The sequence below is a fragment of the Sorex araneus genome, chromosome 4, assembly GCF_027595985.1.
Source record: "Sorex araneus isolate mSorAra2 chromosome 4, mSorAra2.pri, whole genome shotgun sequence".
In the NCBI taxonomy this organism is placed as follows: domain Eukaryota; kingdom Metazoa; phylum Chordata; class Mammalia; order Eulipotyphla; family Soricidae; genus Sorex; species Sorex araneus.
Genome location: NC_073305.1, coordinates 195,515,745 through 195,532,740, shown reverse-complemented (window position 1 = coordinate 195,532,740; position 16,996 = coordinate 195,515,745). Strand labels below are relative to the sequence as shown.

At 48.3% G+C, this 16,996-nt stretch overlaps 2 protein-coding genes across 2 annotated transcripts in view; one reads left to right on the top strand and one right to left on the bottom strand.

Moving 5' to 3' along the window:
- ZCWPW1 (zinc finger CW-type and PWWP domain containing 1) overlaps positions 1-9,091 on the top strand; it is a 33,002-nt gene extending 23,911 nt beyond the window's left edge. The window contains exons 12-17 of the mRNA XM_055135738.1: positions 597-680; positions 1,450-1,513; positions 1,705-1,796; positions 6,224-6,284; positions 7,166-7,294; positions 7,992-9,091. Of these exons, the coding sequence (XP_054991713.1) occupies positions 597-680; positions 1,450-1,513; positions 1,705-1,796; positions 6,224-6,284; positions 7,166-7,294; positions 7,992-8,317 (756 nt within the window). The 3' untranslated portion in view covers positions 8,318-9,091. The remainder of the gene's footprint in view (positions 1-596; positions 681-1,449; positions 1,514-1,704; positions 1,797-6,223; positions 6,285-7,165; positions 7,295-7,991) is intronic.
- A 43-nt stretch (positions 9,092-9,134) lies between these two features.
- Positions 9,135-16,430, bottom strand: PILRA (paired immunoglobin like type 2 receptor alpha). The gene is made up of 7 exons (XM_055136780.1): positions 16,379-16,430; positions 15,757-16,140; positions 11,541-11,741; positions 10,633-10,663; positions 9,694-9,743; positions 9,435-9,466; positions 9,135-9,273 (listed from the first exon to the last, which is right to left on the bottom strand). Exons 1-7 carry the CDS (start codon positions 16,428-16,430, stop codon positions 9,151-9,153), a joined length of 873 nt encoding a protein of 290 aa, XP_054992755.1. The 3' UTR covers positions 9,135-9,150.
- Between the last annotated feature and the right edge of the window lie 566 nt (positions 16,431-16,996).

Below are 16,996 nucleotides of genomic sequence, written 5' to 3'. Positions count from 1 at the left end.
TGCACCATCACACCGAGTATCATCAGGAGTGGATGCTGGGTCTCCCCCAAGTACTGGAGAAGCACTCTCTTTGGTTTGGTTTTTGGGCCACATCCAGTGATGCTCAGGGTTCTGCACTCAGGAATCATTCCTAGTGGTGCTTGGGGGACCATATGGGTGCTGTGGATCAAACCCGGTCAGCTGCATGTAAGGCAAGCTCCCTATCCACTATACTATCTCTTCAGCCTCAAAAAGCACTTCTTGGGATATTTTCTATTAAATTTTCCATAGGCTTTACTTTGGCGGGCATAACAAAGTGTTGATAAAAAATATTGCTAGGAGATCCTTTTTCATTTCATGTGCCACGTTTGTGTGGTATATGACTCTCTAAAATTTTGTTATGATGCTGAACATTACCCATCTGATGTGAGGGAAAAATATTGCTAGGAATTGCTAAACAGTTATGTGGCTTAAAACACTGGGTTCTTAGCTCAAAAGATTGAGATTGGCAATAATGTTAATCCAGGGACCAAAAATAAAGGCATTTAAAGGTAGTGGTGGTGAGTTGCAGTCATATCTCTAATATTTGTCATTCACTTTTAAATCTTCTGTTTCAGAAAAAGTGCAAGAACAAGGATTGCAGCAAGAAACTGAGGACAGCCCTGAGCATGGCTCAGGAAGCAGAAAAGATTAGTGTTCGGGTGGGCGACCGTGGGGACCACATACTTCCTCCTCTGGGGGACTGAGGATAGAAAGCCAACTCTACCTTCTCTGCTGCAGAAAACTGCCTTAATCTTTCCCCATTACACAGTCTTACAACTAGTATTTTCTTCCTAGCATAGATTTCCTTGCATCCTTAAATCATCCATTATGTTCTGATACCCTCAGATGAGCGGGCTCTTCTCTCACCCAGTTTGTGTTTGGGCGGCATCCTACCTTCCTATCTGACTTCAAGTCTTAGATATGTATACTTTAGTCTCTCTTTTATGCAGTCAGGGTTTTGGGGCAGGCCACACCCGGGGGTGCACAGGGCTTGCTTCTAGCTCTATGCTCAGGGAGCACTCTTACAGGCTTGATATATATACATATATATATAATATGTATATACTATATATATTTTCCAACAGATTAACACATAATATATAATTAGATATCTAATTATGTGTTAATCTGTTAGAAAAATATAATGTGAAATTTCAAGTGAAAATAGTGTGGAATATAAATATAAATCCCAAAGGGGTCTGAGAGACAGTACAGCAGGTAAGGCACTTGCCTTGCATGCAGCCAATCGGGTTCAGTTCCTGGCCTCAAGCCAGGAGTGATCCCTGAGCATAGACCCAGGAGTAAGCCCTGAGCCCCAGCAAAGATGTAGACCCCAAATAAAAATCCCATAGCTAAAATCTAGAAGGCAGAGATCAAAGACATTCCTGGGAGAGTGATGGATGATGGTTTGTTTTTTGATTCCTTCAGAGGCGAATTAATATGTTTGGTTTCTGGAGCCGATACAGTGGATCTGATAGTACTGAAGAAAAAGGTAGGAAAGGGATGAAGATGAGAATTTCAGAGGCAGGGTGGTATTCCGTCCTCTAACACACTGCTTGTTAGACCCACCTCCTCACCCCTAGCCCAAAGTGCTATTTGGACATTCTCTGTTAGAATGCCATTAACTCATTGCTCATTTTATTGGTGAAACAATTTTACATTTCCTTCCTATTCTTGTTTCAGAAGTAATGCTCTCAGGGAATGGTAGCCCAAATTCTTTGCTGGAAAATGAAGAGGAAACATTAGAGGAGGAGGAAATGGAGGAACAGATAAAAGTAAGCTGGATTTTTTTTTTTTTTTTTTTTTTGCTTTTTGGGTCACACCTGGCGATGCACAGGGGCCACTCCTGGTTCTCCACTCAGGAATTACCCCTGGCAGTGCTCAGGAGACCATATGGGATGCTGGGAATTGAACCCAGGTTGGCCGCGTGCAAGGCAAATGCCCTACCCGCTGTGCTATCACTCCAGCCCCAGTAAGCTGGATCTTGGGGTTTCCTTTTAGGAAATTTCAACGGGGCATCTCATTAGCATGGATTTATATTTGCTAAGAAATTTTGACTCTGCCTCAGAGTAATCCTGACTGTATTATCTCTTAGGGGTACCCAGAGAAGGAAGAAATTTCTCTTCTTAGTAATGTCGTATACCTCTGGAAATTTGATTTCTTGATTATCATCTCAGTTACTACTATAGTTTTTTGGTTTTTATTGGAGCAGTTTGACTGGTTGCTGCTCTTTACTTTCCCCTTTCCCCTGATGTGGTTTTGAGGATATTCCTGAACTTTTTCCCTTAGTCTATGCTTATGAAATACAGATATTTAATATTAGGGCAAGTGCCATACCTGCTGTACTATCCAGACCTAGTTTTTAATGTTTGAGATATGATTTTTTATATTAAAACATTTTTAAGGTCTGGGAATATGTCTTCAAAAAATAAGTTTAATTTCTTGGGACTGAAGCAATTGTATCGCAGATAGAGCACTTTCCTTGTATGTGGCTCATCCAGGTTCAATCCCCAGCACCCCCTATGGTCTCCCGAACCTGCCTGGAGTCATCCCTGAGCACAGAGCCGGGAGTAAACCCTAAGTATTTCCAGGTGTGGCCCCAAACTTAAATTAGCTTAATTTCTTCTTGAATGCTTTATAACTATTTTTGAGGGGGAGGGTGCACACCTGGCAATGCTCGGGTTACTTTGGCTCTGCACTCAAGAATTATTCCTGGCGATGGTTAGGGGACCATATGGGATGCTGAGGATCCCATACCTAATTGCTGTACTGTCTCTCCAGCCCTGGTAAAGTGTTTAAGTTTTTTTGGGGGGTCACACATAGAGGTTCACAGGACTTAATCCTGGCTCTTCATTCAGAAATTATTAATCCTGGTGGTGCTCAGGAGACCAGAGGGATGCTGAGGGTTGAACCTGGGTTGGCGGTGTGCAAGGCAAATACCCTACTCACTGTCCTATCATCTTGGCTACTAGATTAAAAATATATATATATATTTTGCTTTTTTTTTGGGTCACACCCGGCAATGCACAGGGGTCACTCCTGGCTCTGCACTCAGGAATTACCCCTGGCGGTGCTCAGGGGACCATATGGGATGCTGGGAATCGAACCCGGGTCGGCCGCGTGCAAGGCAAACGCCCTACCTGCTGTGCTATCACTCCAGCCCCTAAAAAAATGTTTTAACCAGTGAACTCATATGGTCATGGTCCATTCTGACTTGGAATATTATTAATTATTGATTTTTTTGTTTTTGTGCCACACCCAGTGATGCTCAGTGGTTACTCCTGGTTCTGCACTCAGGGATCACTCCTGGTGGGATCAGGGGACCATATGGGGTGCTGGGGATCAAACCCAGGTCAGCTGCATGCAAGGCAAGTGCCCTACCTGCTGTACTACCTCCAGCCCTAGTTTTGAATGTTGGAGACATGCTCAAGCTCAGAGGTTTTTTCCTCTCAATTGTGTTCATTTCACCAATAAAAAACATCAAGGGCATCCTTGATTTCTTTTTTATGAAGTGGGCTTAATTTTTTTAATTATTATTTTTTTGTGGGGGGTCTTGAGGCCACAACCAATGGTACTGAGAGATAATTTCTGGCTCTGTCATTAGGAGTGACCCTTAGTGGTGCTTCGAGGATTCTTTGTGGTTCCAGGGATGGAACCAGGCCTCTTATATGCAAAACATGCACTCAGCCGTTGAACTATCTCTCTGGCCTCCCTCTGCATCTTTAAATTATATTTTATATGCCTGGTAGTTTTTTCCTTGATTGCCAGACATTGTATGTGTATAAAAGGACCTGGAATAAATATTCTAGTAATGACATGGTAAGGTATTGAGGAGGGTGTAGTATTCTAAAGTAATGAGACTAGGTCTCAGACTTTAAATTTTTTTAATGTATTTAAAATTAATTTTTTCCTTCCTTTCCCTCTCCTCTGTTTATATTATTGTTATAGTGAAGGAAAGTCGCACACAGTGTAGTTGTGCCTGCCAGGGTTTGCACTGATTTTGTTGTGCATGTACTCAGACTTGTCAGGGGTAGTCACACTCAGTGGTTGTGGGGCTTGCTCATATTTGGTTCTAGCTCCTCTGAGAGCCCAAATGGTGCTCATACTGTGTTCCCTGGGTGGTACACTCCTGACTGCATTGATTACACAAGTTTTGGATGTGGTGGTCACCATGGGTTGTATCTTTAATTGTGGTGCTCCCACACTCTTAGCTTCTGTGCAGTGAGAAATCTCTTGTGAGCAGAGCTTCTAGAACTACACCCAATCTTTGAAGAGACGTTGTGGATTGAACTGAAGGCCTCATTCTGACAGACATTTGCTTAAGCCACTGAGCCATTTTCTAAATTCATGGCTTCTTTTTTTTCCTGCTTTTTGGGTCACACCCGGCGATGCACAGGAGTTACTCCTGGCTCATGCACTCAGGAATCACTCCGTGGTGCTTGGGGGACCGTATGGGATGTTGGGAATAGAACCTGGGTCGGCCTCATGCAAGGCAACTGCCTTACCTGATGTGCTATCGCTCCAGCCCCAGGTTCATGGCTTTTAAGGAACCAATCCTCTAAGCTGAACTTCTTGTGTTTCTTACTTTCTTTGCTCTCAGGTGGAACAGGATAAGTTGAGTGGACTATAGTCACCTGTAAGACATTTATGTTTGATTTCACACTAGCAGCTTAGATTCACTCTGGTTAACAAGTTTATCTTGAGAACAGTTGTTGTTAATACAGTGTTTGGGTGTGTTTCAAAATGATTAATTTTTCTCTTCTGCTGCCAGAAACATGTGGGCTCTTCCACTGGTGTTTTCTATAAGCAAATGGTCAGCTCTTTGAGATAAAACCTGTAAGTCTAGGAACCAGCATGGCCTGGGATTTTAATTCTCAACTTCATTGCGTCTTCAGCAATTGATTTATTTCTGGTGAGATTTTCCTGCCTTAGCACTAATTCCTCCCCCTGACTTCTATTTATGAGTTTATGCTCTGGTAAACTGGTTGTCCCTGTATTTGCCTTATCTCTCTTTATCTTGAGGCAGCACTCCGCCCTGTAGCAGAGTTGGTGACTTTTCAGTCTGTTCGGCTTTTAAATGTTGTTAAAACATGGCGTAAAATTTCAAGTGTCAAAGGCTGGAGCGATAGCACAGTGGGTAGGGCGTTTGCCCTACACACGGTCGACCTGGGTTCGATTCCCAGCATCCCATATGGTCCCCTGAGCACCGCCAGGGGTAATTCCTGGGTGCAGAGCCAGGAATAACCCCTGTGCATCGCCGGTGTGACCCAAAAAGAAAAAAAATTTCAAGTGTCTTACATGTAGAACTGAAGACTGGAAGTTCTGGATTGGCAATGTTCACTCTGATATGTATGTATACATTTATTTGCATATAAATTTACATCCATGGAATCAAACCCAGGGCCTCATATATGTATGTAAAGTATGAACCTTCAGTTATGGCCTTGAATTAACTAATACCAAGTAGAACGGGAAGAAAGGACACTAAAAAAATGTTTTTAATTAAATCACTGAAACAGTGTCTACTTCCTTCTACCAGTGTCCCAAGGTAGAAGGAAACTCCAGCATCACACCTTGCCTCTATAGTAGACACTTTTTTATTTTTATTTTTCCCTTCCCCACTCCTCCCTTTTTAGGCATCATGGTTTACAATAATGTTACCAGTAGGGTATTATTATTTCATACTATCTGTTTTCAGCACCCTGTCCTTGTCCAGAGTAACCAGTTCCCTTTTATCATTGTCGAAGTGGTCCCTTCCCTGACCTATACTCCCACCCACCAAATCCCCATCACTGACAAACTCCACTAAGGACCAGTTCTTCTGCTCTTCATTTGAACATTTTAAAAACGTTACTGACATTGATTTAAATAGTATCAGGATTATGGAACCTAATTTGACTCTCTAAAGCTGTACTTGTTTATTTATATAGTACTTGTTGATTTATATAGCATCCCACACTATTAAAAAACACCATTATGGAAACGGGTGAGATAATACAGCAGGTAAGGCACTTGCCTTGCATGTGGCTCACCCAAGTTCAATTCCTGGCACCTCATATCATCCCCTGAGCCTTTCAGGAATGATCCCTGAACACAGAGACAAGAGTAAGTCCTGAGCATCACTTTGGTGTGGCCCAAGAAGAAAAAAATAGTAACCCACAATCATGTGACTTTATTTATTGTTTCCCTCTGCTCTCATCAGGATACAACTTTGCCCAGTCGCAAGGCGCACAAAAATAAAACCAAAAAATCCAGAGCAAGAGGTAAGAAGTGCAGCTGGGAATGGGCCATGTGGCACATGTGTTAAGGCAGGGCAGAAACAGAGTGGAAGCAGCTTGCATGTAACCAGACCTTACTGTCTTAGTTCCAAACCTGAGGAAATAAGCAAGACTTGTACTAACATATCAGGGATACTGTAGATGTCTCGGTTTCATGTATTAAGTTATAAAATCTTAGTTAAAGATGGAATGAGTATCTTAAACTCTTAGTTAAGGGTAACTTCCTGAAGAAGGCAAATTTTATTGTTTTGTTTTGGGGCCACACTAGGTGGCGCTCAGGGCTTACTCCTGGCTCTGCCCTCAGGCTTGACTCCCTTCCTCATATGGGATGCCTGGGATTGAACCTGGATTGGCCACTTGAAGGCAAGCATTCTTCCTGCTGTACTGTTTAGCAGATTCTAAGGAGAATCATAAAGAGGAATAGATCTGGGGGAAAAGAATTATGATTAGGAAGGGGAAAGGAGCTGAGAGAATTCACTTGATTAAATAATAGCACAAACTTAATAGGGCAGCCCATGGACCTTTGCTAGGTTGTCATTTAAAGAGAAATAATCCATGGCTGGGGAGATGGCACAGGGGTCAGGGGTACATTCTTTACGTGTGGGATTCTGGTTTGATCCCTGGCACTCCATGGCTTCACAGCACCATGGGTATGACCGTGCTGGCCCCAAATATTGCTGCTGGTTCCTGGCACTTCAGGGTCTACGTAGCACTGTGTATTGGGGCCCTAGCATTGAACCATTTGGTTTGGTTGGCCAAGAATCGCCAGGAAGAACCCCAGGCCTCTTGAGCATTTCTTGGGAGATACCCTTTCCCCGAAGAGAAATAAGTCAATATTCTTTGTGGTTGTGTGGTGGGTGATACAGGCACAGCTCATGGTCAAGGTGGGACTCTGCAAAAGAAGGTAATGAAGAGATCTCTGGGAAGTGACCCTACAGCTCCGGTCCCTATAGCAGGAAAGAAAGAACAAACCAGGTCAGACCCCGACCAGCCAAGTAAGTCTCAAATATTGGGAAAAATGAGAAATGAGCTTCATGTCTTGATTCTCTCTGGATCATTACAATTATGAAGCTTCTTGGTGCTTAAAAAGTTACCAAAAATTGCCAAAAGAACATCTTTCACATTATTGAATGCAGCACACTGTATGAAAAGCAATCGTTACAATTCTGTTTGATCTCTGCGCAGGAGAAGGCAGGGATTAACATTGAGAGAATACTGCCATGGGCTGGCTATGCTTATTCCCTTTAATTAATTTCACTATCTCTATGACTGAATATTTGGCATTTTATTTTTTTTAACTGTGATTTGGGGGCCACACCTTACGGTACTCAGGAGCTTTTCCTGACTCTGCTCAGATGCATTGATCAGGCGACCATTTGTGGTATTGGAGATTAAAACACATTAGGCAAGAGCCTTAACATGATCTTTCTGCCCCTGTTTGGCTGTTTTAAAGATGAGACTGATATTTGAAGGGTTTGAAATTGGCTACAAACCAGTGTCTCCTATGTAGTAGATTCTTGACTTGAATCTAGGTCTTTCTGACTTCAGAGCTATATATACCCTTTCTGTTGATATAGGTCGAATTTTATTGCAGGGGAGTGTGAAGCAGAATTTGACATACAAAATGAGTTTGACTTGTAAAAGTGAAGATATGCCCTAATAGGATTCTCAATTTCACCACTTTTCACTTAGGATCTAAGAAAAAATTTAAAACTCCCCAAAGCAAGGACTCACAAACCAGCTTGTTTATCAACAAAGAAGCTAGACATGTGCTAAAGGCCCTGATCCCACCAGTTCATTGTGGAGCTTTTTCCATGGTGGGAACAGAAGGGTCCGGACCCCAAGAGCTGCTGCCTCCAGAGCATGGCGGTGTCCCCTCTGGTGATGAAGTTTCCAGTGACCTGGACCTGGAGCAGCTCAGGGAAGAGCCTGGCAGAGAGCCTGAGCAGAAGGAGGAGCTCCAGCAGAGTGACCGCGGGGACGAGCACCCCACTGAGGAGAGCGCCACCGAGGAGTAGTTGGGACAGCTTCTCAGAGGGGTTCCGGCTCCGGAGAGGCTGACAGGTTTCAGAGTTGTTTAGTAGTTGTGCAGTTTATATGCGAATAAACTAGACTCTTGGTTGAATTGGTTTGTTCCCCTCTCACCAGATTCTTTTTGGGCCCCTCTCCCTCCTGCCATGTGGCTTTCACATCATTGTTCCCAGGGGAGGCCTTTGGAGTAGGCAGATCTGGAAAGTCCTCTGAGAAGGACACGAGTCTGGGCTCAGCCCCTGCCAGGCTGTGTGGCGGGGGAAGTACCAGAGGCTACTGACATGGCCCACCCCTGGAGAGCCTTCAGGACTGCCTGTGGGGAAAAGGGAGCTCAATGGGGCCCAACTGGCTGTCAGCGCTGGGGGCGGCCTGATGCCATCACTGACTGAACAGAAGTCCCAGAGAGGGTCTTGGGGCTGAGTATTCCGTCAGCTTGGGTAAGGCTGGAAGAATCCAGTGGAAGTTGATGTCTGGTTTTGTTCGTTTGTCTTTACTCTTTGGTCACACCCAGTAGTCCTCAGGCTTCATGTTCAGGAATCAGTCCTGGTGGTACATAGGGGATCACTTAGGGGTGCCAGGGATCAAATCAGGGGTGGCTGCATGCAAGGCAAATGCCTCACCCACTCTATTGTCTCTTTGGTCTCTTCTTGACATTTTCTCGTAGGTGCCAGTTCCCAGGTCCTTCTATTTGCATGGTAGGGAAGAATGGAAGAGGGCGCTGGGGCAGACGGCTCTTCTTCCCAGGACTGGTGACAGTCAAACATTGTCATCTGGGTCTGGCTGAAGCAAGTACTGTGAGTTGTGAGTCCTGGGCAGCTTGTTAGGTCTTCAGGGTAGAGTAGAGGGTTTCTTCCTGGGGGCCACTGTGGGGACGGAGGCAGGAAGGTTCTGCTGGTGAAGTTAACTGAGAGAGGGAAAGGGAGGCATAGGTGATGCCATCATCCTGGGGGAGAAGGGAGAGAGAAGGAGGTTAGATGGGAGGGCAAGATACCCCATCCTAGACTAGCCACCCACTTCCTGAAGGCCCTGCCCAGAGCCTTGGTCCTTGTAGGCAACATTCTCCATGTTTTCTTTCACTCTCAGGATCTTGTCTGAGCTGCTCACCGTAGGATCCAACTTGGCATCTATATGGTGTCCTGGGGAAAAATAGAGATATTCTAGGTCAGGTGACATGCCAGCCAGCATAGAGAAGTGGGCAGGGGAGTAATGAGTGGCAGTAATGAGTCACCTGCTAGCTCAGGCAGAACCAGGGGTGTGCGAGAGGGACAGGAAGGAATGGAGTGGGGCTCGGGTAGAGAGAGGAAGTGTGTAAGGAAGAAGAGCCGAGGGTGTGGAGAGTAGGGCGTGACAGGTCCATACTTACCTTTATTCTCCGCGTTCTCGTCTTTGCGCTCTGTATTTTGGAGGGATTCCCTGTGTAGGAAGGAGAGATGATACGTGAGAGGCTGGGCAGGAAGGAGTCAAGGCCGCATCAGGACTGTTGCTGCTGTCGGCCTGGGCAGGCTCCAAGGGGTTTGAGCCTCAGGAGGAGATGGAGGAGCAAGTGCAGTGTAGCCCAGGAAAGGTTCCTGAGTGCGCACTGGATCTACATTGCTCAAGAAAAGCAATTTCTCTTGGAAGGGGTGCAGGGAGGAAAAATCACAAGGGTGAATTCCTGTCCCCTTCATGGCACCTCTGGAAGGGTCCTCTGGGTCCCCTGAACACCGCTTGGGAAACCCTTCCTCTCCCCCCACCCCCAGCCCCAGACCCTGGAGCAAAGCAAAGAAGTCAGTCTCAGATTTTCTGTGTGGGTGCTGAGACCTTGGGGTTGACACTGAACTTGGAGGGGACTTAAGGAAGCAGTGGTGAAAGTTCCAGAGGGTGGCAGGGGAGGAGGGAGGCTTTTTGGAGGAACAGCATGGAAACTGGAGAGAAAGGAAGAGGTGCGGTGAGGAGGAAGAGGTGGGCTTCCTGGGGAGGGGTGGGAAGAGCAGATAGGCTGAGGGGCAAGAACGAGGGACATAAGGAAGAGGGTGGTGGGTTCCAGAAGAGAGAAAGGAACGAAGGAAAGAAAAGCCTAGAAATGGAGATAAGGATTTCCAGGGACCATAAAAAACAACGGATTCCTTTCCTGCTTCACAAATCAGTGAGACGCTGGGACAGTTGGGTCTGCTGCCGTGGGCACTTTGAGGAGAGGAGGCTCGGGAAGTGAACGGGACCTTCTGAGTGGAGGATGCAGTGAGAAAAGTTGACTGGTTTTTATAAAGAAGTTTCCCCTTTCTTAAACCAGTGTCCCCAGGCTCCCCTCCCCTCAAGAACTCACCTGGCTGGGGTTGTGTCTTCTGCCTTGCTACCTGTAGGGGACAACAGGAGTGTCAGTGTGCCATCTCTTGGTGGCCTCTGTCCTCCCTCCCCAGGGCTCTGCAAGGCAGCACCACTGAGGCCCTCCCGGGGAGAGCCTGGCATTTGGCTCCTGGGAGACCCGCACCTGCCCTTTTCTCAGCAACCAACCAGCAGCCCAATCTCCGCGCCTGCGCCTTCCACCCTGCCCCCCAACCTTCCCTGTTGCCTCCTCTCTCGAGTGCTCCTGCACCCCCCAACTCCTCCTTCAGATCCCCCGACTCTACCCCACCCACCCCACCTGACTGTCAGCACTACCACTTCTGCCCTGTCCAACCAGTGCTTGGGCTGACCTTTTAATTTTTTATTTTTCTAGTTTTTTGGGGGGTCACCCCTGGTGATGCTCCTGGCTCTGCACTCAGGAATTACTCCTGGTGGTGCTTGGGGGACCCTATGGGATGCTGGAAATTGAACCTGGCTCAGCCACATGCAAGGCAAAGGCTCTCCCCTCTGTCCTATCATTCCGGACCCTGTGCAGACTTTTTAGGGCTGTGTCTCTCAGTCCCCAGGACACACACAGCTAGAGCCTGTGTTTGCTCCACAGCCCGCGCTCTCCACAGCCCTCATTCTGCTGCATTTGTGTTGGCTTGTTTTGGGACCACACCCAGCTGTACTCAGGGCTTACTCCTGGCTCTTCTCGGAGGACCGTGTGAGATGCTGGGATTGGCCCTGGGTCAGACATGTGCAAGGTAAAGCATCTTACCCACTCTACTATCTCTTTGATCCCAGAACCTGCATCTTTTTACCCAGGTACCTGTTTTTCTGATGCAGGTGAACTGTGAGAAACACTCAGGAAGTTTGGGGAAAGGGCCGAGGTCTAGGATCACTTACCTTTACCTTTGCTTCTCTTCCACGTGAAGTGGAAAATAAGTCCCAGAATTGCAATTCCGAGCACGGCACCAGCCACTGCCACTCCAACCACAGCTTCCGGGCTTAGGGGCCTTGATCCAGAATGTGTGTCGCCCTTGTTCACACTGGTGTCAACTCCGGTGGTGGCTGTAGTGCTGGTGGGGCCCTGAGTAGTTGTTGTTGCTGAGGAGACAGGAGTCCTGTCACAGTCCTTAATCTGGGAGTGTGCAGTGGGGGAGGGGGAAGGCAGTGCTCTTACAGGGAAGGGGAACGGGAGATACCAGAAGCTCAGTGTCCACCTCACTGGTGTCAGTCCTCTTTTTATGTTTTTTTTTCTTTTTCTTGGATTTTGAACTGTACCTGGCGGTGCTTAGGGCTGAGGGATCTCCTGGAGATGCCCAGGGGGCAATATGGGGTGTTGGGGAGCGAATTCAGGTCGGCCGTGTTTAGGCAAGTGCTCTACCTGCTGTACTATTGCTCTGGCCCCTATCGAATTATTTTTTTCCCTATTGAATTATTTTATTAAGTATACATAAGACACACCTATAAAGTACCTAGTATATATTGGAAATACTTTATAATTTTTTATAAATATGTATCAAATCATATATTAAGTTAGTATATTGAACTTTAAGCCTACAGGTTTCCCTTTGTATACGCTTAGTACACATTTGAAATTTGACATGAGGGCTGGAGAGCTTAGTGGACTGGAGTGGTGCTTTGTAATCAGAAGGCGCAGGTCTCCATCGGGCAGGGTCCCACCCTTTACAATTTCTATGCCTTTGGGCTTTGGCAACCCTTCCCAGGGGCAAATGAGTGGGTCAGGAAGCTGGTGCGTTTACACATGAAATACTGTTTGGCTCTAAGAAGAGATGAAGTCACATGGATGGAACTAGACAGTATCGTGCTGAGTGAAGTGAGAGGAAAGGGACGAAGATTTTCAAAATGTCCTCATTTGTCCGCTGTAAAGAGACATGGTTAGGGAACAGAACCTCAGAACTGAGCCACAGAACTGAGCTTACCAAGGCAGACTAGAGAAGGGGGACTCGCAGGGACCCCAAGGCAGTGGCGGAGGGAAGCAGACCCTCTGGGGCAGGGTGTGATGTTGGGACATTGTATGCATGATCCCCTATCATGAACATTATTGCAAAAATACCCCCCAAATGTGGTTAAGTTATCCTAACCTTTTTGTGTAAAAGAGGCAGACAACAGTAATCAAGTTTTGAAAAAGTGAGATGGGTGAGGTGGAACCCAGCTTGTCAGTCACTGAAGCAGATGAGGTAACAAAACAAAAACGCCCACAGCAGATTTAGGAACAAGTGGCGAAGCATCACCTGCATCAAGCCAGACTCGTGACTCAATAGAGAAAGAAAACACTCAAGTCTGTGGGGTGGGATAATCAGCTTCTTAGTGTAAAGATCAATATAGCGATCTTTATATTTCACAGCATATCATACAGAATGTCAGAATACATCTCACTACCTGATAGAGTGTTTTTTCTTTGAGGGGTGGGGATTTGGGCCCTACCCAGCAGTGCTAAGGACTAACTCCTGGCTCTGTGCTCCAGAGTCACGCCTAGCAGTGCTCAGGAGTGAACCAGGGTCAGACCATGCAAGGCTGGCACTTAATCCTGAACTGTCTCTCTGGCAGCTCCCTCTCTGGTGTCCAGTGCTGGGAGTACAACCCACAGCCTCAAGCATAGAGGCCAAGAGATTTACTGGGAAAAGAAATTGTGCAAATAAGATATCTGGATTTTTGATTCCTTAGTGATTTATGGGATTTGCACTTAGAAAAAAGGAAGAAATACTGTCTTTCTATATACAACTATACAATTAGATTTATCTGCAAAAATTGAAACACCTAGATTCTAAAAATTAACACGTTAACTACGAACTTATGTGTATGATAGTTGCTGCCAGTATTCTTTCTGTGTGATGTCTTTGCATATTGAAACCGCATCAAAAGCCCTTTATAAAGTCACTTGTGTTCTTTTTGGTTAGTTTTTTGTTTGGGGGACACACCTGGCAGTGCTCAGGGCTGACCCCTGGCTCTGTGCTCAGGATCACTCCTGGCAGGCTTGGAAGACCCTATGGGGTTCCGGGGATTGGCTGCGTGCAGGGCAAACGCCCTACCTGCTGGACTACCATCTGGGCCCACTTGTGGTCTTGCATTTGTTTGTTTGATTTTTGGGTCCCACTTGGCAGTGCTCAGGGGTCACTCCTGACTCTGTGCTCAGGGGTTATTCCTGGCATATGCTTAGGGACCGTCTGCAGTGCAGAGACTCAAATCGAACCTGGGTCTGCACATGCACGGCAAGTACCTTATCTCCTGAACTATCTTTCTGACCCATCCCTGTGTTCTTTTTATTTTATTTTATTTATTTATTTATTTATTTTTATTTTTTGCTTTTTGGGTCACACCCAGCGACGCTCAGGGGTCACTCCTGGCTCAGGAATTACCCCTGGCCGTGCTCAGGGGACCATATGGGATGCTGGGAATCGAACCCGGGTCGGCTGTGTGCAAGGCAAACGCCCTACCCACTGTGCTATCACTCCAGCCCCCCTGTGTTCTTTTTAAAGAATAATGATCATGAATAATGATTATCAATGATCAAGAAAAATGATCATGAATTTAATTAATTTCATAATTAAAAATTGTATTTATTAGCAGTGTTCCTACATTATATATATTAAAAAAACTCAAAAAAATTATATTTATTGGTGACAAAACTCACAGGAGGGACTGGAGAGATAGAACAGAGGGTATTGTGTTTGCCTCACACGTGGCTGATCTGGGTTTGATCCCCGGCACCCCATATGGTCCCTCAGCATGGCCAGGAGTGACCCCTGACAACAGAGGAGTAAATTCTGCCTCACTGCCCTCCCCCACACAAAAAAAAGTTACAGAAAAGCTAACTGGACAGTGAATGAGAAAAGGAGGAACTAGGAAAGAAACGGGGGTGGAAGGAGAACCAGAACCCTCACGAGGCCATGCCTGGAGCCCCAAAAGCACGGCAGAAGGGGCCAGAGAGAGCAGAGTGGGAGGGCACTGGCCTTGCATGTGACTGACCTGGGTTCAATGCCCCACATCCCATGTGGTCACCCAAGCACTTCCAGGAGTAATTCCTGAGCACAGAGACTAGGAGTAACCCCTGGGCATCGTGGGTATGGCCCCCCAAAACATAAGAACCAGGCACAGCAGAAATCCAGGGCTGGGGGTCTGGAGTGACAGGACAGTGGGGAGGTGTTTGCCCTGCACACGGCCAACCTGGGTTCACTCCCCAGCATCCCAGTGGTCCCCCGAGCACCACCAGGAGTAATTCCTGAGCACAAGGCCAGGAGTAACCCTGAGCACTGCCAGATTTGGCCCCCAGAGCAAAAGAAATTCAAGGCTGACTCCTGAATTCTTTGCCAAAAACCAATTTAGTGGTCAGGGCAGGAGTTACCTGGCGGAGGCACGGACTATCCCTCTAAACCCCTCCGCGCCACCGCCGCCGGTGCCGATGCAGGACTAACCAACTTTGTCAATTTCTGTTTTCTAACTTCTCCTCCAGGCAACATGCTGCCTATTGCCATTGTGGGAGCGATTGGTGCCTAAATCGGGTTCAAGTTCCACAGTCCACGGAGGCGCGGGAGGGAGGTCTGTGCCACAACACACCCCTTGGAGGCGACCAACAGGTCCGAGGGTGCAGTAGGCCGATCTGGGTGAGAGCCGCAGGCACTGGGCAGCGGTCACCGCAGGAGGCGCCATTTGGGCACTGTTGGGGCACTCAGTCAGGTGGGGCACATGGTATGGCGGTGTTGGCCGGTGTCAGGGGCCTCCTGACTGAGTGCGGTGAGGAGGAGGGGCAGCTCTGGGGGCTCACTGGGGGTCCCTGCATGGCCACTGATGAAGGAGAGACTGGCCACATCTGAAAAAGTCAACCTCTGGGGCTCCCCCTTGTATTGGAGACAGAGGGAGGCGTCCTGGAGACCCCGGAAGCTCCTGAGGATGTCGGGGGCAGGATGTGGGGGCCTGAGGGACGGGCCGAAAGGAACCCAGGTGTGAGGAAGATAAAGGTGACAAAGATAAAGTGGCAGAGCCCACAGAGTTCCTTGGAGCTTAGAGGAGTTAGAAAGGAAGAGGGGACCTGGGGACAGGACTCCAGGGTCCTTACAGTGCCAGGGGGATGCAGCTATTGTTCAAGCAGCTGACTCACCCGGGGTGATGTAGAGTTTGGTCCCCTCAATGGACTGAAACTCCTGTTTCCCACATCTCTTTGTGTTCAGCATCACTCGGCAGAAGTACGTGGTCGCGTCCCTTCTCCGCAGGTTCCAGATGAGGAGGGCGCCCTGGGTCTGGCCCTGTGTCCAGTTCAGGTGCACACGGCCCTTGAACTCCTTATGGGTCCAATTCCGAGTCTGGTTGTAGATGAAATCTCCATGGAAGTTCGCCCACCTCCAGTGTATCTTCACGTCAGTATTCTTGGTTAACTCCCAGCCGTGGTGGAAGGCGCAGGGGATGCGGACGGAGCCGCCCTTAGGGGCTTCCAGGTGCCCTGGCTGGTTGACCCCAAAGCCAGTGTTGCAGTCTGCAGGGGCAGCTGGTTGGGGGAGAGACACAGAAGTGTGAGCCCCACGTGTACAGCTCCAATTACCCACAGGGCAGGACTGTCCCTCTGAGCAGTGTCCTCTGTCCAGGCTTAGGGGACAGGGGGAGGGGGTGACCCAGCACCAGGGAAGCCCTTTGTTTCTGGCCGTGGGGGCCGGTCCTGTACCCCCAGAGTCATGTCCCCTAGGTGCCCGCCGCACCCCGTGGGGTTCCCCTGTCTGGTCACTCACCGTCTAGCAGGGAGGCCATCAGGGGCAGCAGCAGCAGCGGGGCTGGGCCCATGCCGTGCTCTGCTCAGGCCGGGAGGAAGTGGGCCAGGCCGGGAGGAAGTGGGGCTGCTCTGGGGTCTGCCGGGGGCTCCTGAGCATAGCGGAGGGAGGAGCAGGCGGGGACAGCGCAGGGAGCCCAAGCATGACCAGCACTTCCTATGACCGAGTCTGCTCTGTTCCTGTATTGCACAAGGGCCCCCTGTGGCCAATGCGGAGGCCCCACCCACCTTAGGTGTGGGGCCGGGTCCTGACCCAGGTGCTGGGCTCTCTCCACTCTCCCCTGCACCCTTGTTTAGCTGCCCCTGGACACCCCGAGGGCCAGTGTGCATCTCTGACTCTGCCCTTGTCTCTGCTTCTCCCTGGTCGCCTCCTAACTGGGACGGGGTGGCCGTGGGGTCATGGAGACTGTCAGGAGGGGCGCGGTGGCCGTGGGCCTCTCTCAGCCCCTGCCTCAGAGTGAGGGGCTGGCACCTGGTCACCCTCAGCGCCCACTCTGGGGGTTGTGCCCACCGTGCCCAGGCTGAGGTGGTCCTGGCTGGAGGACTGGGCCAAGGGGTGGGCGGCCAGGATTTCACAGAG